This window comes from Coturnix japonica, chromosome 14 (genome assembly GCF_001577835.2).
Source record: "Coturnix japonica isolate 7356 chromosome 14, Coturnix japonica 2.1, whole genome shotgun sequence".
NCBI classification, from domain to species: domain Eukaryota; kingdom Metazoa; phylum Chordata; class Aves; order Galliformes; family Phasianidae; genus Coturnix; species Coturnix japonica.
Genome location: NC_029529.1, coordinates 5,953,881 through 5,977,408, shown reverse-complemented (window position 1 = coordinate 5,977,408; position 23,528 = coordinate 5,953,881). Strand labels below are relative to the sequence as shown.

Genomic DNA, 23,528 nt, shown 5'->3' with positions numbered 1-23,528 from the left:
TCAGAAAAACTCCAAAGCACTTAAACATATCCAAGAACATGCTTGATTAGCAAAAAAAAAATAGTTGATTATTTTATTATATATAACTGCAACAGTAATCAAGATAAACTACCTTACATTTGTCTTCCTAACTAGGCTTAGCGTAGTTTGAACAAATGTTGATGACAATTCTGTTAAGTTTGTGAAGCAAATTAAATGCAGTTTAGTGGATTTCTGGCTGAGTTTTCAGGCTGCATTTCTGGGCCGTGTTCCACCTCTCTTGCAGTGGCCAGCACTTTGAGTCCCCGAGTTTTCCCACTGCTTTTTAACTGTAGGACTGCTTAGAAGCAAAATAACACTCAGTGTAAATAAAGCTGGCAGAACTGTGCCCACTGTCAGCATTGAAGTAGTGCTGGATCAGCCAATATTAACTGAGAATTGTATAGAGCTGTGTATAGCTAGTGAAGTACCTGCTGGGCTGCTTTGGGATGGCAAATCATCTGTCCTCATTTCATTTTCCAGATTCAAAATGAGTGTTCCTTGCTGGAATCAAAAGGACAAACTCTTCTCCTTCCCTGAGTTTCTGCTTTTCAGCCCAGAATTTGCCAGCATCGTTTTGCAGGATGATGAATGTGGGAGGAAGGATTCAGGCAGTGCAGTGCTGGAGGTGCAGTGTCAGTGTAGCCCTTGCAGCAGTGATATTCCCAAGGCTATGGTCAATATGTGGAGTAAGCATGAGGACACCCTGGATCCTGATCCTGGATGGAGAAAGATGAGAAAGGATTGAGTTATCTGTACAAACAGCACATGTGCAGCTGGGGCAGGAGAGTTGCTTTGGGGTTTGGATACCCTGGAGGGATGGGGGGCAGTCTGTGTGTGTGACATTGGCCAGACCCTGCACCTTCAGGCACTGATCTGCACCTACAAAAATCACCTTGTATCACAGTCAGGAGAACTGAGTCTGCTCTTGTTTCTGCTAGTGCAGAAGTAAACCTGAGTCAGTAAAGGTATGGGTATAGCTCTGATGGGATATAGGATTTCAGACTCTAGGGCTTTCTCAGCAATGCCTATTCAAAAGCACTATGTGCAGCTGAAATATGGAACTCTTAAGTCCTTGCCTTGAGAAAAACAGTATTGAATCTGGCCAGGAAAAAGGCAGATCAGCTGCTGCTTATTGGTGAAGACTTTTGACCCCATGTTTGCTCCTAAGCCTTTCCCAGTTCCCAACACATAAAACTTACCAGGCTCAGGCTTCAGATTGATGTATCCACCAGGTGGGGGTTTTGGTGTCTCTGGTGCATCTACTGGTGCTTTCTTGGTGATCTCTGTGCTCGAGGTGGTGGAAGAGGGGCTGAGGGATGTTGGAGGGGTGCCAGTCTTGCAAATGATTGTTGTAGTCTTGATCGTTGAGGAGCTGGTACTTTGGGTGGAGGCAGTGGTGTTGGGAAGTGGGATGGTGGGCTTGTGGGAGGGGGGGCTCATTTCTGTGGCTGTGGTGGTAGTGGTGGCAGCGGGCACAGAGGTGGGCTTTGGGACAAGGGTACAGGGGGAGCTTGGGGTGGTGTTGTTACAGGGGGCAGGAGCTGGGCCGGTGGTACCTCCTGGTGCTGGGGACACCAGTGGGGTCCCAGTGCTGTGGATGGTGCCTGTGGGATTGGGAACATCAGTGCTGGTGGTGGTGGCACTGTGTGTGACAGCTGGGGATGGAGCAGGGCTGGGAGAGGTGGCATTGGGGCTGACAGCAGTGAGGATGGTGGTGAGGAGGGTGGAAGCAGGGGACTTGGAGGTGGTGGGCTGGTGGGTGGAGCATGGGGTGATGGAGCTAGAGGCTGTGGTGGAGGTGATGGTGGTGACAGCAGAGCTGGGCTGGGTGGTGTGTGGGAAGGTTGGGCTTGCAGCATTTGGGGTGGGGGCCTTGGGGCTGCTGGTGGTTATAGGGATGGTAGCAGTAGTGAATGGGGGAGGGGTGGTTGTGGGGATAGTGGTGGGGGGCTCCTCTATCCCCCCTTGCAGGCCGATTCCCAGGATTTGGTCCAGTTCTTGTTGGAATTGTTTCTTGACCCAGCACATCACAGCAGTCTCATTCTCAGCTTCCTTCAGTTGTTGGAGGTTTGTCCCCAGCAAATTTTTGACATCCAGAACACTGAGTTTCTGCAATACACATACGACAGCTTTGATCAGCCCCAGAGCTGGCACTGCCTGGAAATACTTTTCTAAAGGGAATGCAGAGCTAGTAATAACTTACAGAAGAAATTTTTTAAAGGTTAGAAGTAGAGATTTGGTGATCTGATGGCACTTGAAGCCTTGAACCCACAACTCAACCCTCAACTTAGAGTGCTAGAATGGCTTGGGTTGCAAGAGACCACAAAGATCACCTAGTTCCAACTCCCCTGCCATGGGAATAACACCAGCACACAGTGCAGCAGGGAACATACCTGCAGTTCATTGGGATTTAGAGCAAGAAAGGTGTCAATGTCCATGTCAACGCCAATTTCAGCCAAGTCCTTCAGGTCTTCTGCAGGAGCTCCACCTTGAAGAAAGCACCCAGGGAACCTGAGCTCATGCAAACGCTTACAACACTGAGAGGGGGGCTTTGGTGACTGTTGGATGGGTCTTAACTATGGTCAGCCTTCCAGCCAAGGAAGACACCTCTACAGAAAGTGAAAGCTGAAGCACCTACCCAGGTATGGCCGCATCTGGACGTAATACATCTTGGTGCCAGCCTGGCTGGCAAAGGCCTGCTTGGCTTTGCTGTAGAATTGGTCCTTTTTGCTTTGAGAGCAGGAGGAAATGTTCAGTTCTCCAGCACTCCTGAGGGAAGGGAGATTCGAGGGTCAGAGCAGAGGGTGCCACCCAAAGCCCTTCCAATGGCCAAATGGATGCGTGACTTAGGCTCCACCTCTGGCACTGGTGGCTTGGAGTGGGACATGGCCATTGCAGAGCCAGGTGGACCTGCCACCCCCTGCTTTCTCCCCATGACCCCAGGCATCTTGCAGGATGGATGGACATCTCTATAGAGTGTATTACCCAATTGCTTCTGGAGGTATTTTCTCAATCTGCTCCTCATTCAGGTTACACAGGAAAGTCCCACCAATTAGCTGAAGCGAGGGTCCCGTTAGGTTGCCCCCCAGCTCCAGGAACCTTGTGATCAGCTGCTGCTTCTGGAAAACATGATGCATACATTGTGTGCTTAGAGAGGAGGAAAATGTATTTGGCAAAACCCCTGTGCCTTGAGCCCCAGGAGATGTGTGGGTGAGCTCCCACAGGAGCTGGGCATGGACATGAGCATGGAGTAACCCCAGCTTGGGGTCTCCAGCATCTGTCCCTGTGCCCCTCGGGTACCTGGGTGCTGTTCCATTTGCCATCTGAGGGGTTGAGCAGGGCGCAGAGTGTGTCCGCTGTGGTCACCTGCCACTGGCTGATCTCCTGCGGACTATAGAGGCGGGACAGCCGCCTCAGCTTCCGGAGCTGGGCATCTGGTATCCCCATGGGGTACACCTGCACTCAGCAAAAAGGGATGGGGAAGGCAAGGATGCTCATGTTGTCTACATTAAAATAAGAGGTGGCTTCCATGTCCCATGTAGTTCACCCCTTACCTCCTGCAGCCTTTTTTTCAGTGCCCAGATATACTCCCCGGGCAGTGGCAGCTCCAGCACATTCTCCAGGTCTGTTTGCAGAACGCTGTCACTCAGGCAGTGGTAGAACTTCTCGGGGCTGTCATAATCAACGAGCAGGAGGCTGTCAGAGAGCACACGGGAGGTGATGGGCCCCTGCTTGCAGCCTGCAGGTGTGGAGGGTGCATTTGAGGCTGGCATCTCATGGTCTGCATTCCGCTTCAGCCGGGGCTGTGATGCTGCTGCAATGGTTGTCAGCAGGGCCAGGGTCTGCTCCCTCTGCACCCATCCCTGGGTGCTGTAGGTGGCTGCGATGCTCCTGGCGAATGCCTCCCGCACTGCCTGCCAGGGAAGGCAGAGGGTGCTGAGTCCTCGGGGTGCTGGGTCCCATGTCTGTGGGCTGGCCCGACATATAGGCCATTTAGGGTTGGCTCACCTTATCCACCAAGCTCAGCGTGGTCTGGTTCAAAGTCAGTGCGAGTGGCCCCAAACGTTGCAGAGTCTCCAAATCCCAGCCTGAAGGATGTCTGCAAAAAGCACAGCTCAGCATCCTGGAAGGAACACCTCCCCTCCTGCCCACAGCCGAGCTCCTTACCCATACACTGTACTGCCCCCGAGGAGCACAGCATTGACAGCATCCCGCTGGGCACCCGTCAGCATGGGGCAGAGCTTCAGGTGCTCCAGGATTCTGGGGTGCGAAGCAGTGATGGTGCCTGGCTCCATGGTGCACACCAGCACCCCAAGGCTGTGACAAGGGAGACGGATGACAAAGAGATTGGTGACAAAGGAAGCATGGCAGAACGCAGGCAGAGTGTGCCTTAGGGAAGAGGCAATGCTCCAGCTGCAGTGGAAATGTCTTGGGCTTGGAGTAAGACAAAAGCCAGTGGAACCCAGATTTTGACTCAGGGGAATCCCCTGTTGTATCTGTGCCAGCCCCATAAAAAGAAAATTTTTGTTTGGTTTGTGCTACAACAAAAGAGGATAAGGCTGAAACCCAACCTGGCACCAGAACTGGATGCACTAGGCTCTAAATCTTCCCCTGCCCAGTGCCTGTCACAGGGATCATGATGCACATGGGAAGAAACACAACGCCCAAAGCAAACACCACCTCTGCGCCCTGTGCTGGGGTCGACACTCACTCAGCATGTGGCTCCATGGCAGCGAGGACGGCACTGAGGAGGAGAGCGGCCTGGGGGGAAACATGGAATCACAGAATCATTCAGGTTGGAAAAGACCTCTTGCATCCCAAGCCCAACCCCAACTCATCCCACCATGCCCACTAACCACATCCCTCAGTGCCACATCTCTTGAACACCTCCAGGGATGGTGACCCCACCACTTCCCAGGGCAGCAGTGCTGGTGTCTGGCTGCTCTTTTAGAGATGAAACTGTTCCTAACATGCACCTGGAGGAGGGCAGGTGGACATCAGCCCCAAGCTCTGCTTAAAGCCCTGTTGGTTTGGAGCCATTTATCAATGCACTGTGACTCACCGATGCTGCTTGCATGAGGGCAACAGGAAATCCTGCAAGAAAATAAGATGGCATTGTGAAAAGGTCAGCAGTGTGCACACAGGGGCTGTGCTGGAGCAGCTCCAGCTTTAAGCCTGAGGAAGTTTTCTTTGTCAAATGAATAAAGTTTGGTAAATGCTGGCGAATGCAGAGAGCAGAGCCCTTAACTACTCTGCAGCCCAACCTGGGCACTGCAGGGATGAGCTTAGAGGGAGAGCAGTGATACCCCTGAGCTGGGAGAAATGCACGTGCCCATTCCCAGCACAGTGCCAGCTGTGGGCTGGGAATGGGACTGGGGGCAAAGGGACTCACGTGGGGCAGGGGCTGCCCACACCATGCTGCTTGTGCTGGGGGTCCTGGTGCTGAGTGCCTCCATGAGTTGCTGGGGCTGGAGCTGAGGCTGGTGCTGCCCACACAGGGCGCTGAGTCCTGCAGAGCAGAGGACAGGCTTCACTTGATGCCCATTGACAATGTGAGCTCTATTCTTTCGGCACTGGAACCCTTCAGATGAACACCAATAGAACGGTGAGCAGTCCCACCAGGGGTCAACCCCCTACACCCCAACCCCTCCAACTATAAACCCTCCTAGAAAATAAATCCCTGCTCCAGAACCCACATCAGCACCATACAGAACAATTGGGGTCACTGCAAATCCCATCCCATCCCACCATCCCATCCAGTCTTGGCCACCCTCCACCCAGAGCTTTGTCACCTACCTGCACCTGCAGCTGCCCACAGCCGGGTATGAGCAGAGGGAGAGGAGCGGCACAGCCCTTATCTATGTGGGGTGGGGATGGGGCTGCAGGATGGGGTGTGACGGAAGCAGTTTCTCAACTCTGTTTTGTCAAGCTTCTCTTTTATCTTTTTTTTTTTTTCTCTTTCAATGTATAGGATCATTTTAGAGACCAGAGAATGACAGCTGCTGGTTCTGCAGCTCCTGGGCTCCTCGTGGAGACAAAGTGCCCCCCCCATACAGTGAGAGCCCTTTGAGTTACCTGGGAGTGCATCTCATGGGCAATGTTTCCTTACTTATGGTTCTGTGAGCACCTGTCATGATGCCATCCAGCACGTACTGGGAGAAAAAGGCTTTAAAAATAAGGAAGTGAGGCCAAGGGGATGCAGTGCAAACCTGGAGGGTGGTGACGATGCTGGGAACCCAATGCACGCTGTGTGCCTTATGCTGAGCCCTGGCAGAAGAGAGCTGGGGGACAGCAATGTGGGAGCTCTGCCAGCCCCTTACCCTTGTTTTGGGGTGCCACTGAGGGGTGGGAGCCATGGGTATCCTACTCAGAGCTCACAACCCAGCCCCAAAACTGCCTCAGGGCCATACCTGGAGGTGGCCCCTGGTGTTTTCTGGGGGTCCTTTCATGTTGGTGGGCAGTGAGATGGGGATGCTCCTGGGCATCTGCTGTGTAACCCTGAAACCTCACAGCCTGAAGGATGCACACAAATCCTTTGTTCTTTGTTTTTCCAGCCGTTCCAACCTCAGCAATGGTGTTAAAATGACATTAAGAAATGGTGCTTGTCCCTACAGCCACAGTGCAGGGCTGCATTGCTCCTGCCTGTTCTCGTCCCTCATCCGAGAGCTCTGAACTCTGCAGGAATTTGGAGGAACTGTTCCCTCCACCTCTGCTGCTTTGTTTTGGAACAGTCCCAGCCGCTGGCGCTGTCACTGCCCTCTGGCTGACACCGAGGTGCAGCTTTGGTGCAGTGCTGTCAAGGAAGGAGAGGGGCTGAACCCCCTGAAGGTGTGAGCACAGAGGGGACACAGTGTTGGGTGTCACCTGAAGCCCCAACCATCCCCCACCCCATGACCTCAGGGACCTGGGGGCTCAACCAATGCCGTTGCCAAAGGAAATATGAACGGGGTGGTACCGGGGTCATGGGGATGGAAAATGTCCCCAGGGCAGAATTGCGCAAGAGAGGACCATGAACCCTATGGGGACACAGCATGGGGCAGGTGAGAGGTGACCGAGGTTTGGGAAAGGGCTGGACTGTGCCATCTGCCCCACAAACCCTCCTCACTACCAGCATAGGTCACTGAGTGGGATGGCTGTGGGGCGGATGACCCTGCTGGTTTCAGTTGTGGGGTTTCAGCTGGAAAAGGATTGTTGTGATGATGACACAACAGGTTGGGTTGGCTGGGTTGGAGTGTGGGGCTGTCCCGCTGGGCCGGTCCGGGCTCATTCCTACCAGCCCTAATACATAGCACCACATTGGCCCTAAAGTAGCTGAGGGTGGTCTGGTGCAGCACAGTGAAGAAAGAACCACAGGGGAAGAGCATCAGGAGATGGTTTATACTGTGGCAATGCCCACAAATACACAATAAATAAGGGTTGTTACCAGGGCTACAGAAGACCACAAAACACACATATACCCAAACGTGACCCCCCCATGCTTCACGTGCACAAAGTGGATCTACACAAAACGCAGTGAACGCCGCATGGAGGTGATGTGGGCAGCGCTGCCCACTGGGCAATAGCTTCAGGGCTGGCTCCTGCCATATCAAAGTGCAACACAGTGCGGGATTGCGGGGCACCATACTCTGACTATGACCATCCCCATGGCACAGCGTCCCCATAGCGTGGCTGCAGCCACCACTGGCATGGGGATGTTCCTGCACGGCTGGGCACAACCCAGCTCTGATGCAGCAAATGTCACCCGTAAACTTTTGGCCCTTCCGGGCACGTCCCTGACATGAATTCTTTGGCAAGCTGTTGTTAATTTACAGCTTCGGGAGTGCCTGCAGCTCACTGCCCTCCCTGGGCACACCTGGAGGTGGGGATAGGCTCTGGTGGGGAGGAGCCAGCCCTGCTGATCCCCAGAGCCCCCACCACCCCCTGTCTGTCCTCCAATCCATCTCAGCAGGATCTGCCTCCACAGCCAGGAAAAAAAGGGAGTGCTAGTAGAAAGGAGAATCTATTAGAAAAAGCAGGGGGTTGCTGGCTGCTTTAATACAAGGCAGGTACTGAAAATACGTGCATCTCTGGGACCATCAGAACTGCTAAAAGACGAGATTCATTCCATAGAAATCTGAAAAATAAAAGCTTTAAAATCTCTTCGTATCAACTCGTTCATCTTCAACAAACCTTTAAAAACACGTAGGTGGGTGGTGAGGCCGTGCCGTAGTCCCAGCTCATGGGCAATAAGCAAGGAGGTACAAGGGACATCCCACCTCCTGCACCGGAGACTGTAGTGGGGTGGAGCAGTGGACACGGAGCACACAGAGGGCACACTGAGCACTGTGGGACTGTGGGTGCATCCATCCACGCTGCGCCAGTGCAGGGTAGCAAAGCTCCAGGGTCACTCTAAGCTGGTGCGTGGCACACGGACTGCTGCTGTGGCACACAATTAGGAAAGGGGCAGCCGGTGGCCAGCTGGGTGATGGGCACGGTAAGAAAAGAAACCAATCCTAATTGCTGCTAAAATCTGCCTAATCCCAGACCCAGAGGGGAAGGAAACCACAACCTATGGAAAGTGTGGATGTGGAGTTGGTGCTGGGCTCTGGGGGTTGGCTGCCAGAACCCATCAGACGACTATGGAGCAAAGGGTTGGGAATGCATGGTCATGGCCGGTGCTCACTCCAGGGCCCACTCAGCCAACCACTGCTCACACTGCACACGCTGCTCCTCCAGCTCCAGGCTCTTGGCTTTGCTCAGTGCTTCCTCTCCTTTGTGCCCTGGCACAGCTTGCTGGCTTTGCCCCACGTCCCCCTTCTGCACTGCCTTGTCCTTCAGCTCCTGGATGGTCTCGTCCAGGTGATGCACAACGCGCTGTGGTACCCAGTTGCCATCCATAGCTGTGACGAAGGGGTCAGGTGCACAGACCTCGATGAGCTCCTTGCTGGTGGGGATGCGCAGGTAGTAGGCGTGCAGCATCATGCGGTATGGACCGCTGTCCTTCTTGTGGCTGTACGTAAAGTCCCCCACGATGGGGTGGCCGATGGCACTGCAGTGAACCCGCAGCTGATGGGTGCGCCCTGGGGGAGGGAAGAAGGAACTTGGGCTACAGGGTGTCACCAAATCCCCCCTTGGCATCCCCATGGTGGCCCCTAATTGGTGTCCCTCCAGTTGGAGAACTCAGGTCCATGAGCTCAGCTTCAGTCAGTCACCCCTGGGCTGCTTTGCACCACCAGAACCCAGGGCTGCAAGCAGAGATCCCACCCTGCACTACAGACACATGCACCACGTGAGCCCCCCCAGAGCCCCACCTGTCAGCGGCTGCAGCAGTACTTTGGTCACAGGATCTCCACTGTAGGACCCGTGCTCAAGCACGATCAGCTCCGACTGGCACGGCTTGGGGTTTTCACAGCCTGCAACGAAATCCAGGGGTCAGCCCTGCCCAGATCCCTGGGTTCAAGGAGGGTGTGTGTGCTGCTCACCCTCTGTCCCCTCGATGCACATCATGTGGGTCATGCCCTCCACTGTGTTCTTTCCGATGGCATAGCGGATCGTCATTCGGGTCTGGTCAACGTGGCCCCTCACCTATAGGGACAGGAGACAAACTGGATTGTGGAGCAAGTCCAGGCCCATTACCTGCTGCTCAGTGCAGGGATGAGAAAGGAGAGGCTGAGCTGCAGGTTAGCAAAGAAAGGCATCCATAAGCAGGAGCTGCTGGAATCACAGCACCATAGAATGGTTTGAGTTGGAAGGGACCTTTAAAGGCCATCTGGTCCCACTGCCTGCACTGAACAGGGACACCCACAGCTCCATCAGTGCTCAGAGCCCCATCCAGCCTGACCGTGGGTGTCTGCAGGGATGGGGAAGTGCCACCTCTCTGTGCACCCTGTGCCATTCCTCAGCTGTGTTCCAACAGCTCCATGTCTCTCCTGTACTGAATGCTCCACATCTGGACACAGCAGAGGGGCAGGATCCCTCACTCACCCTGCTGGCCATGCTGTGCTGGGTGCAGCCCAGGTTATGGCTGGCTTTCCAGCTGCCACCCACCAATACACCCTAAAACTGCTCCATCCCTTCCACCCGCTCAGCCTATAGAGGTAGCACTGAGCTCACCAGTGCCAGGTACGCTTTGGTCACCAGGCGGTCCTTGAAGCACTTGTAGGCGCTTCCCGCTGCCGCTTTGTTGAGCGCTACGCAGAGGGCCCCGCTGGTGGAGAAATCGAGCTGGTGGCAGAACCTGGAGCAGAAGGGACGTGCGGGAACATCGCGGCGGTTCGACCACCGATACAAGACCCCGCCCGGGGCTGGGGGCTCACCTGAAACCGTAATACGTGTCGGGGTCAGCCAGCTCGGGGAAGCGGTGCTTCAGCTGGCTCTGCAGGGTCAGCGTCTCGTACCACATCTTGCTGTCGATGCGGATGTCCCAGTGTTTGTTGACCACGATGAAGTCGGGGCTCTGGTACAGGATGCACAGGTTGTCGATGGTGCCCGGCTCCATGGCGAGCGCCCTGCGGGGACAGCGGCGGGGCTGGGGCCGGGGCCGGGCGGGTCGGGTCTGACCGCGCATGGCTCCCCCGCATCGCTCGCTCCTGCGGCCCCGCTCATCCCCCCGCATCCCGCAGCCCCCGGCCCCGCTCCGCTCCCACCTGCGGCGCTGCCCCGATCCCGGCCCCGCCGGGCGGAGCGGAGCGACCTCAACGCGTCACCTCGGCGCCAGCCGCGGATCGCCCCGCAGCCAATCAGTGCGCCCACCGCTTGCTGACCTTCTCTTCGCATCCAATCAGAGAGCACGCAGCTAGCTGAGCCGCGCCCCGCAGCCAATCAGTTTTGTCCGTTTCGATCGGCGCGGCGGGCGGAAGCTCGGGCTCTTGGGGTGGCTCCGGTGCGCGGCGCGGCCCATGGGGAGCCCCGGGGAGATGATGGAGGATGATTTCCATGAGCGGTTCGCCGACGAGCTGGAGGTGCTGGCAGAGATGGAAGGTGCGCGGGGGGACGGGGCTGCTCGGAGCTGCTGGGGGCAGCCGGGACTGGAGTCATGCACGGCTGCTGGGGGGAGCCACGGGGCGGGCTGGGAGAGGAGGCTGCTCGGGGAAGCCCACCCGTGTCTCTAAGTGTCTAATGTCTCTCTACCACCCCGCACTCCATTCCAGATTACCCGTCCCCTCCTGGCCCCAAAGTCTCCCAGTTCCGCAGCAGGAAGCAGCTGCAGGACGAGGCCGGCCCGGCTGTGGGTCCCAACGGCAGGAAGAGGAGCCAGGAGTGTGCCCTGCACGCGTCCCCACCGCATTCACCTCCTGCAGAGTCCCCTGCGACCCTCAGTAAGGTTTTAGTTCCCTGCTGCATCCCAGCCTGCTCTGGGCTTTGATCTGTGCTGTGTCTCATCTTTCTTCCACCTCTGTGTCTCACGCAGCTCCAAAGCCAAAGCGGCAGCGACTGGAAGCTGTGAAGAAGCTGAACTTTGGTGGGGATGATGAGCTGGGCCCAGATGTCCTCCAGGATGCTGTCACTCTTGTGCCTGGCTCAGCATCACCCCGTGGTCCCCTTGCTGCCAGGTTGGCCGTGGCTCTTTGTGTCGCTGAGCTTTATATCTGCCCACCGATGCTGCGGGATCTCCATGGATGGGGTTTGATTGCTCCTTCTCTCTCCCTCTGCTTTAGTAGCCTGGCATTTCCCAGCCCAGAGCTGGAGGTGAGTGGTCTGGGACCTCTGCAGAGCTCACCGCCCACCGAGAACCCAAAGCGTGTCCTCAAGCGCCCGCCTGTCCTGGGGGACTACATCAATGTGACATCCAGTGAGGGCACCAGGGTCTTCATGGCAGTGAAGGACGATCCCTCCCAGATAGGGATGGAGGTAAGGGGACCTCCATGCAGTTCAGGAGCTCTGATGGTGCACAGGTCATGTGCTGAACATCAGCGTGTCCTCTGTTCCTCACAGCTCCGTGATTCTGTGGGCTGGAACCGGCCACTCCATCTGCTGGGGGTTCCCTTCTCCTACCTGAAGGAACAAGTGTATGAGGAGGTACCGCACCTTCCTGACAGCCCCCGGCCCCACTCACCCATCATCACGGGTTGGTGGGGCACCCCTGACCCCTCTCACCCTGTTTGTACCCCAGCACCGGAGGAGAGCTATGGAAGCATCACAGCAGTTGGCGGAGATAATAAACAGGTGAGGTCTGGGCAGCTCCTGTCCTCACCACGGTCTCAGTTGTGAGATGCTGCAGTGGGTCTGGATGTGGGATTCATATCTGCCTGCAGCATTCTTAGCCCTGGAGGCATGGGGTGAGCTCCCAGCTCTGCCTCCTTCTGTCACATGGCATGTGTTCACTCCTTTTAGCATGTCAGAGACTGGTGATGAGGCCACGGAGCAGCCTGGGGACATGGGCGAGGAGGAGCCAACTCTCCATTGCCTCTGGGTGGACAAATTTGCTCCCCGGCGCTATATTGAGCTGCTCAGCGATGATGTGAGCTGCCAGGGTCAGCGGGGTCTGGATGGATGTATTGCTTTATAACTTGCTTAATGCTGTGGGTGGTTGGGTTGCTTTGCCATGGAAGAGAAAGAACTTCCTCAGCCCTTGGCTGGATGTTTGTGGGGTTCATTGGTGATGGCTCTTCTTGTTTGCTGCTCAGTACACAAACCGTTGCCTGCTAAAGTGGCTGAAGCTCTGGGACACGGTGGTGTTTGGTAAGGAGAAGCCTGTGAAGAAGCCAAATCCTGGTGCTGTGGCTCACCCCCCATTCAAGCAGCCCAAGGAGCAGCAGAACAAGTGGAAAACAAAAGCTCAGCTCACAGAGGAGATCCTGGAGGCTGAGCTGGACCAGCACAAGAGACCCAAATACAAGGTGAGCAGCACAGGGTGCAGAGCACATCCACGTAGCGTCCCCCAGACCCCGGCACTGGAGAGGAGCAGAGTCTGCCCTTTCTCTTCCATATCTCTCATTTAGAGATGAGAACCCCTCTGTGTTTTATTATTGTTTTTTGTTTAATCTTTTATTTCATTTGAGTAATATGTTAACCATGTGTGCTAAGTCATGGCCTGAAGCACTGATTGAACACATGGTGGGAAGGCAGGGCCAACCCAGGGGAGCTCAGGTGTATGCAGTGCACTTGAGTGACTGGAAGGGGTGGAACCAGGATCCACCCTCTTCTAAAGCCTCATTTAAGGGTTGGTAGTGGAGGTGAGGGCATCTCTTGCTGGAGATCCCTGCCTACCTGAGGCCTTCCAAAGGTAAACAGTGCTTTTCCTTCATGTCTGTATCTGTGGCTGCTGCATTTGGGCTCATTCTATTTTGCTGTAGCTATTTTCCCTCCCTTGGTGAGCTTCACCTGGTGTCTCTGCAAGCACAACCAGGGCTGAAGGCAGAGCTGTCCCCCTGGCATTGTGGTTGCTCTGTGCCTCCCCACATCCCTTCTCCCTGCAGGTGGCCCTGCTGTGTGGCCCACCTGGCCTGGGGAAGACAACACTGGCACATGTCATTGCACAGCACGCGGGGTACAATGTGGTGGAGATGAATGCCAGGTGAGTGCCAGCACAGCCCTGTGAGGGTGGCCACACTGGGGTGGCACTAAGCTGAGTTGGTGTCCCGCAGTGATGATCGCAGCCCGGAGACCTTTAAGACACGCATTGAAGCTGCCACCCAGATGAAGTCGGTGCTGGGTGCTGAGGAGAAACCCAACTGTCTGATCATCGATGAGATTGATGGCGCTCCCACTGTGAGGCCTCACCTTATGTCTTTGAATCACAAAACTGGGTTGGGTTGGAAGGGATCTCAAAGCCTGCCAGCCCCTCTGCCATGGGCTGAGTGCCCCCCACCAGCTCAGGCTGCCCTGGGTCCATCTGTGGGCTGTGGTACCCACAGCATTGGGCAGCCTGTGCCTCCTCTGTTAATGCAGCCCAGGGCACAGGCTCATGGTTGGCTTCTCATCCACTGAACTCCCAAGTCCTGCCCTGCAGGGCTGCTCACTCTGAGTTCTTTTTCTGGGACTGCCCTTACCTAAGTGCAGCAACCTGTGCTTGGCTGTGTAGAACCTCATTAGGTTCACATGGGCCCACTTTTCAAGCTTGCATCTGGCCACCATTTGCTTAATTATTACTCTAAACAGTAAACACTCACGTCTTCTGTCCCTCCATCTCTTCCAAGGCCTCCATCACTGTGCTGCTGAACATCATCAACAGCAAGGAGCCTGAGGGTGAGGCAGCAGCAAGTGGAGGGCGACGGAGAAGGCGAGAGGGTGGTCTGCTGCTGCGGCCCATCATCTGTATCTGCAATGACCAGTGGGTGTCACGCTGCCCTAAGGGTGGCTCTGGGGCTGTAGAATCATGGGGTGATTGGGCTGGGAGGAACTGTGAGCATCATAGAGAGCCATAGAATGGCTCTTCTTCTCCCCCAGCCTCAGCTCAGGCTGCTCAGAGCCCATCTATGGGCTTGGGAACCTCCAGGGATGGGGCACCCCCAGCTCTGGGCAGCAGTGCCAGCCCCTCACCTCCCTCTGTCCCTGTGCCAGGTATGTCCCTGCGCTCCGACCGCTGCGGCAGCAGGCATTCCTGCTCAGCTTCCCCAGGACAGCCCCATCCCGGCTGGCTCAGCGCCTTGGGGAGGTATGGAGCAGCCCCAGCACCGCTTCCTGCATGGCTGCATGGTCAGGAGCAGTGCTCAGTTCCCCTCTCCTACAGATCGCCCAGCAGCAGGGCATGAAGGCAGACACAGGAGCGCTGCTGGCATTGTGTGAGAAGACAGAGAATGACATCCGCTCATGCATCAACACCCTGCAGGTATGTGTAGTGCCAGGGGCTGGGGGAGGCAGCATAAGTCTTATAGGGAGTGACTGAAGGACCTGGGATGGCTCAATCTGGAGAAGAGGAGGTCAGGGGAGACCTAATGGCTCTCTATGACAACCCAAAAGGAGGTCGTAGCAAGAGGAGGTTGGCCTCTTTTCACAGGTAACAGCAATAGGAGAAGAGGGAATGGCTTTAGTGCTGGGGGAGGTCCAGATTGGATACTGGGAAACATTTCTTTTCTAAAAGAGTGATTGGGCACTGGCCCTGCTGCCCAGGGAGAGGCTGGGACCACTGTTCCTGCAGGAACTCCAGAACTGTGGGAGATGTGGCACAGAGAGATGTGGTCAGTGGGTGTGTTGGGTTGTTATTGGACTTGGGGGATGCACCTCGGTGACTCTGTGGTTGTATTCTTTGTGTCTTGTGTTGCAGTTCCTGCACGGCCGAGGCCAGAAGGAGTTGGATGTGCGGATGGTGCAGATGATGAAGATTGGCCTGAAGGACCAGAACAAGGGACTTTTCTCCATCTGGCAGGAGATCTTCCAGCTCCCACGAATTCAGAGGTAAGAGGAGGTGCTCAAGAACTGTGGATATATGGCACTGGGGGACGTGGGTTGGTGGTCAGACTTGGTCATCTTAAAGGGCTTTTCCAATCTTAATGGCCAACTGCCCCGTACCAGCTCAGGCTGCCCAGGGCTGCATCCAGCCTGGCCTTGGGCACCCCTGGGGATGGGACAGCCACAGCTATGGGCAGCCTGTGCTCACCCTGTCCCTCCTGCTCTCCACAGGCACTGCATAGGGATGGATCCCTCACTCCCCAACCATCTGATGGCAGATGAGGATGAGGTGTCACACCTCGGGGTGAGGACTGCCCTCACTGCCTCTTCTCACCGCTTCCACCGTGTCCTGCATCTCGCCAGCTCCTCAGGGGAGCAGGAGAAACTTGCTCAGGTTGGAAAGCTGGGTGTACAAGTTATTGCCCCTGCTGATTGAGGATGGGATATGAGGTGCTGGGGCTGAGTTTAGCAGGATATCGATCCATCCCTCATCCCACTGTGTGGCTGCTTGCAGGGGCTCTATGAGAATTTCCTGAATATGAAGCTGAGGGATTCCACTTTCAACTCAGTGTGCCTGGCCCTGGAGTGGCTGTGCTTCTCTGACATGCTGAGCAGGGCTGTTCTGCATGGGCAGAGCTTCCAGCTGATGCGCTACCTGCCCTTCCTGCCCGTGGCGTTCCACCTGCTCTTTGCAGCCACCAGAATACCCCGGCTCTCTTACCCCAGCAGCCACCATGAGGTGAGTACTGGGAACACACAGTGCTGGTGGTATTTAATTCCTCCTGGCGATGTGGCTGTGCCATCCCATCTCTTCCATCCCCCACTGCAGGCCCTGGCCAAGCTGAACCACATGCAGAACCTTGTGGTGTCCATGGTGTCAGGGATCACACCCAGTGCCCGCAGCCGTGCTGGGCAGCAGTCCCTTGTTCTGGAGGTGCTGTGCCTGCTGCTGGATATCATTGCACCCAAGCTGCGGCCGGTGAGTGTTCCCCTGTGCTCTCAGTGAGTGGCTCTCACCCTGGGTTTTGTTCCTGTGCTGTGCCATGATGGGATGCTGCTCAGGATGAGTTGTGCTCTCACCCTTCTCCTCCCTTCTTCCCCCTTGGCCTTGCTCCCCACAGGTGAACACACAGCTCTACAGCCTGAAGGAGAAGCAGCAGCTGGCAGCTCTCATCAGCACCATGCTGGCCTATAACCTCACCTACCACCAGGAGCGCCTGCCTGAGGGCCAGTATGTCTACAAGCTTGACCCGTGAGTCCCAAGGGCTGGGAGAGGGTATTTGGGCCCATCAATAACCTTGATAGTGGATTCGGGCTTATTTCTTTTTAAAAGGAAAAGCCCTATGCCCCCAGGGCTGCTTCTGGTATGGTGTGTCCCCTGGGTCAGTGACAGGCTGGTGCCAAGGCAGGGCTGTGCTGCTGTTAATCAGGTTGGGAGAAAGGAGGCAGCTGTCCTTGGCTCCCAGCAGGGTTGGTGTGAGCTGACAGTGGAGGGGCTGACAGCAAGAAACTCAGATGTATTGCAGGCCAGGAGCACTTGTGTGCTCAGTTAGCAAGGATGGGGGATGCAGGGTGCTGGATGTGCTGTGGGTGCTGGCCCTGCTGCTGGGTGTCCATGGGGTGGGAGCTGCAGGGGGTTGAGAACACGAGTGGCAGCCTTGGTGTTTATTTGCTGACTTGGTGTGTTCATAGCACGTCATTACTCTGCTCAACTCTGCTGTGCTGGACCTACAGAGCTGTACACACTCCTGGGTCTTTGGTGACATAACACAGACCCAACCGGAGCTGGGAGCAATGCTAATGTCTTCCTGCTACAAAGTTAATTACAAAAATTAGCCTCTGTTAAATCAAGCAGCTGTATCTAATTACAGAGCAGTGCTTTAGTTGTTTTCCACTGGACAGCTGGGGTGGGGCCTCCCTGTGCTGCCCACCCTACGCTGCACAGCCCTACCCTATATATGTCAGTGTCTGCCCCGTGTTCTTGTGACATCCTTAAGTCCTTTCTTAGTGTCTCTTGTTGAGCAGAGCTGTTCTAGCAGCAACACCTTTTGTTTGCTCTGAGCTTCCACAAGTGCAAAGCCAGCTGCTGGCACCGCTCTGCTCAGCAGAGACTGCAGCTCATGGGAAGGGTTGTGCTGCTGCCGGAGCCTGAGCTGCAGTGCTGTGACTTTGGCTTTCCTGTGGCAATCTGCTCAGCACAGAGCACTGTGTGATTTGCAGTTCCTGCACTAAAATGGAGCTGGAAAGCACATAATCTCCTCGGGATTGTCATTGAGCTGTGGGGCAGCGCAGCTCATCCTGTGCTGTTTGCTGGGTGTCTTTGCACACTGATGTTAACTGTGCTGACCTGGAGAGGGCAGCGATGGGGACACAGGCATCTCCCCCATGCTGGGGCAGGGAGAGGACAGGGCTGGAAGTAACATCTTGCTGTGTTAAACCCCTCTGCAGAGGGATGGGGCAGCAAGTCTTGCTGAGCTTGATCTGTGTGTTTGTGCTCAGTGTGGATTCTCTGCTCACCAGGGACTGATGTTCTCTCCTCCTTGCTGCAGGAATGTGGAGGATGTGTGCAGGTTCCCTGACCTGCCGGCCCGCAAGCAGCTCACCTACCAGGCCAAGCAGCTCATTGCCCATGAGATTGAGATGGAGAAGATGCGGAGGACTGAGGCAGTGCTGCAGGCACGGAACATCAACGAGGTGGGGAGGGGAAGGGGGTGGGCTGCTGGGGGGTACACACCTGCAGGTCCTGGCCTGGGGTGTAGGCAGGCAGTGGGATCATAGATAGGATTGTTAAGGTTAGAAAAGTCCTCTGGAATCATTGAGTCCAGCCATAGGACCTGCTGAGTGGATGAGGTCCATCAAAAGCAGCAGAGACCCCCTAAGAGGAGCCTGGGGGCAATCACAGCTGGAAGGCATGTGGGCTTACACAGTGCCTCTGCCTGCGGGTGGCAGCAGAGGTGCAGCTGCAAGCTTTGTGCACATGGAAATCCAGGATTAACTCCCCAGTCCCTTCATTCCTCCTCCCTTCCCCCTTGTGTCTGCTTGGGGCTTGCAGGGCAGCACAGCTAACCCAGAAGCAGGACAAAAAGACCATTCTGTCAGTTAAAGCTCAGAAACCTTCACCTTTCTGAACTGGTGCTGTGACAAGGTGGAGATTTCACTTCTGCTTGTACACACCTTCCCTGGGTTGCCTGGGATCTGAACACCTGATGGAGCTGTGGATGTCCCTGTTCAGTGCAGGGAGTGTAACCAGGTGGTATTTAGAGGTTCTTTCCAACTCAAACCACGTGGCTCTGCCTGCTCTGCTTGGAGTCAGGGGGTAATTGGTCTCTGGGAGACCCTTCTTGCAGTTTCTCTGGGGACATCCATGGCACAGAACCCTCTCATGGGGTTTCTTGTTTACATAGTGCCAATGCATGGTCCCCATGCATGATGCCCCAGGTGCTACCTTGAGCCTGATAACAGATCCTTCCTGGCTCCTTGAAGTACTGTCAACCAAATAGATGGCAAGTAATAGACCCATGGTGGGCTTTTTGTCCATAGCACACACACAAAAAAGCATTTATCTGTAACAAAACCATGAAATCCTATGTTTCACAGGTGGGAACAAGCAGGTATTTATGTGCAGTAGGATAATAATCCCCCCCCTCCATCACACATACACACAATTCTGAGGGCTTTCCCCTTTCCTGGGTACCCCAGTGGCTGTGTTCAGAGCTCTTCTTCCTGCAGGAGCCAGCAGAGATGGGGGATGTGGAGACAGGAGCTGGAGGACCAGCAGTGCCCCACAACCACCAGCAGCGCCTGGAGCACATCATGAGGAGGACAGCGGTGCAGGACAAGGTGAGAGGCTGTGACACCCCCAGGTCAATCCTGGCCCACCTCCTTCCCTACCAACTCGTGCTGTTTCCTACTGGAGATGTGCTCTCTCTATTGCTGTTGGTGTGGGGCTTTTTTTCCCTAGCTTCTGTTAATAGAACTGCTATAAAATAGCTGACAGTTGGACACTTCTTGCAGAGAGAACTTAGTGTTAGCGAGGGTGGAGTGGCCTTTACCCATCAGCAGGGGGGCTGTCACCACGAGTGCTCTGCAGCTGTCCTATGCCTGGGGACACTGGTGTCCTGCAGGGAGCTGTGGGCACCTGGTGCAGCCCATGTCTGCAGAGCCAGGAGGAGTTGGGGTGCCTTCAATGCCCTCAACCCCTTTGGAGGTTGCAGATTGCTTTGCAGGAGCCAAACCCTGTGCCACTGCCCCATTGCATTTTATCTTTACCTTCTGATTTTTGAATGTCTTTTGCATTGTACCAAAACCTTCCTGCAGGATTTGCATGCAGGTTCTGCTCCCTGCCTTTCTCCCACCATGGGATTTTGGATGGATCAAGGAACACTGAGGGCTCACTGTGGGCAAGGAGAGGCTCTTGCAGCTGAGCTCTACCTTGGTCATTTCTCTTTGCCTGTTTCCATGCATGCTCTGCACCCAGGCCATGAAAGGCTGCTCTCACTGTCATCTATTCTGCTTTTTACAGCCTGAGACTGACTTCTTTGGGCGGCCGATCCTACGGCAGCAATCAGCTCCAGCCCCAGGTAGGAGGCAGAGGGGATGGGGTGGCCCCTTATACCAAGCACCCCTCCCCTGGGGACAGTGGGGGGAGCCCCATATAGCAGGAGGAACTGTGTGTGAGGGGTGGGTGCAGCAGCATGAGAGTGCAATGGGAAAGGCCTTTGTACTCACGTTCACATGTCCCCCTGCCCTGCAGAAGCTCAGCCCTCAGAGCAAGATGCCATCGAGAACCAAATGGGCAAAGCTGTGGGGCGCAGCGACGTGTGGTTCCGCTTCAATGAGGGGGTGTCCAATGCAGTGAGGAGGAACCTCTACATCAGGGACCTGCTGTAGCAGCCAGGAGACTGAGCCAGTGTGTGACAGAAGGGAAGGATAAGCTGACTGCTGGCTTCCTGGCCCTCACATGGGCTGAGGGATGGTGCTGGTAGTGATGAGATGTGTATATATATTTTTGTACTAGTTTTGTTAAAAAAAATAAAGTATAAAAAGTTGATAAAAGCAGAGCAATATGTCATGTTTATTTCAATTATAAACCCTTCGCTGTCATATTCTGCCTGTTGTACTGCAAAAAGCGTCGAGCCTACGGTATACAAAAAGAGTAGTGAAAAGCACTGAGAACGTTGTATAAAAGTTGTCTCCCTTTACAAGTTCAGCACTTGCTCATAGGTACAGAAGGAGCAGAACAAGGGGCAGCCCTGCCTTCCCTGGGGACCTTTCTAAGCTGCCATCTCCAATGCATTCACCCCCAGCTGCCCTCTATACAACCAAACATTTCTACTACTACAATAATAAGACGAGATGAGGGTCGGGTGTTTCAGTTAGTCATATTAGGAAGCTAGCTAATAAAAAAAGTGTACATTCAGAGTTAATGCGCAGCACCTGCCCTCAGAGGATGCTGCACTTCCCTTTCTCCACCCAAGGGTTGTTCTTCATCAGCTCCGGGTTCAAGAAGGGGTCCTCAGGGATGCCGTCCTCTATCCACTTCACAAACCTGCAGAGAGAGCACAGCAATCATGCAGCCTTCCTTGGCCACCCACCCCCTTCCCTCCATGGGTTTGCCTCACACTGAAGTGGCAGAGCTCAGCCTGGTGTGTGGGAGAGCTCTGCCCATCTCAGCCCCTGCAAACACCGCTGTGCACCCACTCACTCAGGTATCGTCTTGGAGGACATCTCCCTCTTGTAGGCCAGCTGGTACTTCAGGCTCTCCACCTCCTTCTTCCACTGGGGCAGGTCCCATTCATCCATAGCGCTGAGGTTTAGTAGGGGCTGGAAAACAGAGCATCCCCATGTTCCCTATTTCACCAATGGTAAACCCACGGCCACGAGAGCTCCTTTGGTGCCTTGGTTGGAGGTGAGGGCTGTGCTTACCTTGATGGCACAGGGACAAGTGCCCGGTGTCACACGGAGCCTTTGGGCTCACACAAACCCTGCCCTGAGCTCTGCGCTGGATTTGCCTGCAATTTGACTGCAAATAACAAACAGGCTGTCCAGGTGGGGGAACTTTGTCCTCCTGCCACATCCCTGAATGAGGGCCAGGATGGATTTTGGCCACCTTCAGCCCTCACCAATGGAACTCCATAGGTGTGTGGTGGGGATGCCTTGCAGCCCCCAGGCTGATAGATGGGGACGCAGCGGGATTCCCAAGTCCCAGCCTCACTCCTGGTGGCACTGAGCATCACCCAGAGATGGTGGCCCTATGGATGTGGGGAGGGCTGGTGGGGGTATGAACACTGAACATCCCGCTGCACCACCCAGAGACACTGGCCCATGGTGGAGTGTGATGAGGATTCTGAGGCACAGCATGAGCTGAGCACTGCTGTGACTCCAGCTCCCTTCACCACTGCAGGGATGCATGGCACAAGGGGACTGCTCCTCCTGCCCATTCCCAGCCATGACCCCAGCTGTGCCCTCTCCACCCTCCGGCAGCCCACAGCGGTGACCAAACCAAGGCCGACCTTCCGTTCATCCCTCATCCATCCCCCATCCCAGCTCAGCCCCGCGCAGGGCACAGCTCAGCAGCTCCGTGTCTCCGCAGAGCATCCCTGGGAGAAACACTCGGCACAGCCGGGAGGAGGAGGATGAACCCAGTGCCCAGCAGCATCCCTGCTCTCCGGCCTCCCCACACCTCTCCATCTCCATCCCTGCTTCATCCATCCCAGTCCCACGGCTCAGCCCTCCACTTACCTTGGCTGGAAGAGGTAGCAGAGGGCGCGGGGCTGCGTCTGTCCCCGCGGCTCAGCAAGCCGGGCTGGCCTCGCCTCCTGCTAGCGCTGCCCTCGCTGCTGTCAGCGAGCCCAAATCCTCTGTGTAATCTATTAATGCACGGCCAGTCCAGCTGCCTCCGACACGGCAAGAGCCGGATAATGAGAGCGTCCTCCCCCCTCCGCAGCTCCCGGGGGATTTGGCTCCGCTGGAACGTGAGCACCGCGGGGATGGAGAGGCAGCGTGTCGGTACCGGGGCTGCGGAGGCCGTGATGCTGAAATGGGGCTGAGGGGCGGGTTGGGTCCCTTGGGGACGCGTGGAGAAAAGTGGTGGGACACAACAACAGCCCAGGAGGGGCTGCTCATGTCTGCATCCCTGCCACAGCCCTTCCTGCAATCACATCCCTGCCTCGAGCTGATTGTGTCCCTGCTACATCCCTGCCTGCATCTGTGCTCATGTCCCTGCCCATGCTTTCCTGTGTGCCATCAGAAGGATCCCCCTCCCACCCACTGCCCCCCTCCACCCCTCACCTTTCCCCCATATGCTGCCCCTATTTCCTTGTTGAAAAACAAGGCAGAGCTGCAGCTATTCATAGGGTGGATGGGGTACTTACAGAAGACAGACAACTTCAAAAGTTGAGTGGCTGGGAACTAAATATGTGGTGAGGATACAGGGGGCAAGCCTTGCCCCAGCCCCCCCACATGGGCAGTGTGTTGTACCTACACTGGGCTATTTGCCCTCTACACTGCTCCACAAACACTTTGCCATATGGTGCTCCAAGCACTGAGCTGAGCTGCTCCCCGTCACAGCACTAACCCCTATCCCCAGCAATGCTGGGTTTGCTCCATTCTAACCCAAAAAGTCAAACCCGGTATTGCCACATCAAGGCGTCCCCTTATGGGTTGGAGCTCAGGGAGTGAATCCTCCATGGTGCCCTTGGTGAAAAGGTGAAAGAAAAGCTTTATTTATGCAATAATAACATAGATAATCTATTGCAGCATTGAAAGAATAGATTATTAAGGCCAACTCATAATATAATATAATAAACCCCTGATATAATGCAACGTGTTTATATTATATGCATATAACTTCTATGCATGTTATAGCTAAGGTGTAAAATATACATTTTAAATATAATCAATAAACAATAGAGCATAACATATAGAAGTGAGACATATGATATGTTAAAGATGCTTTTGCACAGGCTTGATGGGCATAGCAAAGTCAAGAGCTGATCATCAGAGAAAGGCATTTTCTCATCCATCAAAGATTACACCATTAGCTACAGCATAATCCTCACTACAAAGACTTTACTCTTTGCTGATATCTATATTTATATGTCTCTATCAAACCTGTGTCTCAGTCTATACAGACACCGACCCATTACAGACACTGCCCCCATCCCATCTCTGCGGGCGCCTTCCACCCCAATCAATGG

General features: G+C 55.1%; 4 protein-coding genes across 7 annotated transcripts; 1 reads left to right on the top strand and 3 right to left on the bottom strand.

The window, feature by feature from the left end:
* Positions 1 to 46: 46 nt before the first annotated feature.
* On the bottom strand, positions 47 to 5,911 carry LOC107320636 (mesothelin-like protein). 2 transcript variants are annotated; one of them, XM_015876683.2, is made up of 13 exons: positions 5,818 to 5,911; positions 5,414 to 5,530; positions 5,084 to 5,115; positions 4,733 to 4,782; positions 4,189 to 4,338; positions 4,030 to 4,120; positions 3,576 to 3,935; positions 3,322 to 3,477; positions 3,007 to 3,140; positions 2,660 to 2,790; positions 2,415 to 2,509; positions 1,221 to 2,130; positions 47 to 737 (listed from the first exon to the last, which is right to left on the bottom strand). In XM_015876683.2, exons 2-13 carry the CDS (start codon positions 5,475 to 5,477, stop codon positions 655 to 657), a joined length of 2,256 nt encoding a protein of 751 aa, XP_015732169.1. In that variant the 5' UTR covers positions 5,478 to 5,530; positions 5,818 to 5,911; the 3' UTR covers positions 47 to 654. The 2 variants fall into 2 exon arrangements, with proteins under 2 accessions (XP_015732169.1, XP_015732168.1); XM_015876682.2 differs by having other exon boundaries at positions 5,414 to 5,602; positions 5,818 to 5,886.
* Positions 5,912 to 7,376: 1,465 nt separating this feature from the next.
* On the bottom strand, positions 7,377 to 10,527 carry RPUSD1 (RNA pseudouridine synthase domain containing 1). Its single transcript, XM_032447730.1, has 5 exons — positions 10,317 to 10,527; positions 10,114 to 10,237; positions 9,483 to 9,585; positions 9,312 to 9,413; positions 7,377 to 9,080 (listed from the first exon to the last, which is right to left on the bottom strand). Exons 1-5 carry the CDS (start codon positions 10,496 to 10,498, stop codon positions 8,680 to 8,682), a joined length of 912 nt encoding a protein of 303 aa, XP_032303621.1. The 5' UTR covers positions 10,499 to 10,527; the 3' UTR covers positions 7,377 to 8,679.
* A 296-nt stretch (positions 10,528 to 10,823) lies between these two features.
* CHTF18 (chromosome transmission fidelity factor 18) lies at positions 10,824 to 20,388 on the top strand. 2 transcript variants are annotated; one of them, XM_015876680.2, is made up of 22 exons: positions 10,824 to 10,980; positions 11,151 to 11,318; positions 11,411 to 11,552; positions 11,661 to 11,850; positions 11,935 to 12,018; positions 12,113 to 12,165; positions 12,334 to 12,460; positions 12,627 to 12,839; positions 13,419 to 13,516; positions 13,587 to 13,710; positions 14,139 to 14,272; positions 14,503 to 14,596; positions 14,672 to 14,770; positions 15,206 to 15,336; positions 15,562 to 15,724; positions 15,845 to 16,069; positions 16,160 to 16,309; positions 16,452 to 16,582; positions 17,880 to 18,024; positions 19,060 to 19,170; positions 19,853 to 19,910; positions 20,084 to 20,388. In XM_015876680.2, the coding sequence occupies exons 1-22, from the start codon at positions 10,899 to 10,901 to the stop codon at positions 20,218 to 20,220; spliced, it is 2,859 nt and encodes a 952-aa protein (XP_015732166.1). In that variant the 5' UTR covers positions 10,824 to 10,898; the 3' UTR covers positions 20,221 to 20,388. The 2 variants fall into 2 exon arrangements, with proteins under 2 accessions (XP_015732166.1, XP_015732165.1); XM_015876679.2 differs by having other exon boundaries at positions 11,658 to 11,850.
* GNG13 (G protein subunit gamma 13) lies at positions 20,381 to 22,546 on the bottom strand. Of its 2 annotated transcripts, none has more exons than XM_015876709.2 (3): positions 22,072 to 22,546; positions 21,035 to 21,153; positions 20,381 to 20,878 (listed from the first exon to the last, which is right to left on the bottom strand). In XM_015876709.2, the coding sequence occupies exons 2-3, from the start codon at positions 21,130 to 21,132 to the stop codon at positions 20,773 to 20,775; spliced, it is 204 nt and encodes a 67-aa protein (XP_015732195.1). In that variant the 5' UTR covers positions 21,133 to 21,153; positions 22,072 to 22,546; the 3' UTR covers positions 20,381 to 20,772. The 2 variants fall into 2 exon arrangements, with proteins under 2 accessions (XP_015732195.1, XP_015732196.1); XM_015876710.2 differs by lacking the exon at positions 22,072 to 22,546 and adding an exon at positions 21,256 to 21,359.
* Between the last annotated feature and the right edge of the window lie 982 nt (positions 22,547 to 23,528).

Excerpts from the sequence above, each read along its gene's own strand:
- LOC107320636 (XM_015876683.2), bottom strand. The coding sequence starts at position 5,477 with ATGGAGGCACTCAGCACCAGGACCCCCAGCACAAGCAGCATGGTGTGG. Across the intron at positions 2,510-2,659 it reads CCAGATGCGGCCATACCTGG|GTGGAGCTCCTGCAGAAGAC; the intron begins GTAGGTGCTTCA and ends GCTTTCTTCAAG. Across the intron at positions 738-1,220 it reads CAATCTGAAGCCTGAGCCTG|GATCAGGATCCAGGGTGTCC; the intron begins GTAAGTTTTATG and ends TTCTCCATCCAG.
- RPUSD1 (XM_032447730.1), bottom strand. The coding sequence starts at position 10,498 with ATGGAGCCGGGCACCATCGACAACCTGTGCATCCTGTACCAGAGCCCC. Across the intron at positions 10,238-10,316 it reads GACACGTATTACGGTTTCAG|GTTCTGCCACCAGCTCGATT; the intron begins GTGAGCCCCCAG and ends CTTCTGCTCCAG. Across the intron at positions 9,081-9,311 it reads ACTGCTGCAGCCGCTGACAG|GGCGCACCCATCAGCTGCGG; the intron begins GTGGGGCTCTGG and ends TCCCTCCCCCAG.
- CHTF18 (XM_015876679.2), top strand. The coding sequence starts at position 10,899 with ATGGGGAGCCCCGGGGAGATGATGGAGGATGATTTCCATGAGCGGTTC. Across the intron at positions 10,981-11,150 it reads GGTGCTGGCAGAGATGGAAG|ATTACCCGTCCCCTCCTGGC; the intron begins GTGCGCGGGGGG and ends ACTCCATTCCAG. Across the intron at positions 16,070-16,159 it reads ACCCCAGCAGCCACCATGAG|GCCCTGGCCAAGCTGAACCA; the intron begins GTGAGTACTGGG and ends CCCCCACTGCAG.
- GNG13 (XM_015876709.2), bottom strand. The coding sequence starts at position 21,132 with ATGGATGAATGGGACCTGCCCCAGTGGAAGAAGGAGGTGGAGAGCCTG. Across the intron at positions 20,879-21,034 it reads TCCTCCAAGACGATACCTGA|GTTTGTGAAGTGGATAGAGG; the intron begins GTGAGTGGGTGC and ends CTCTCTCTGCAG.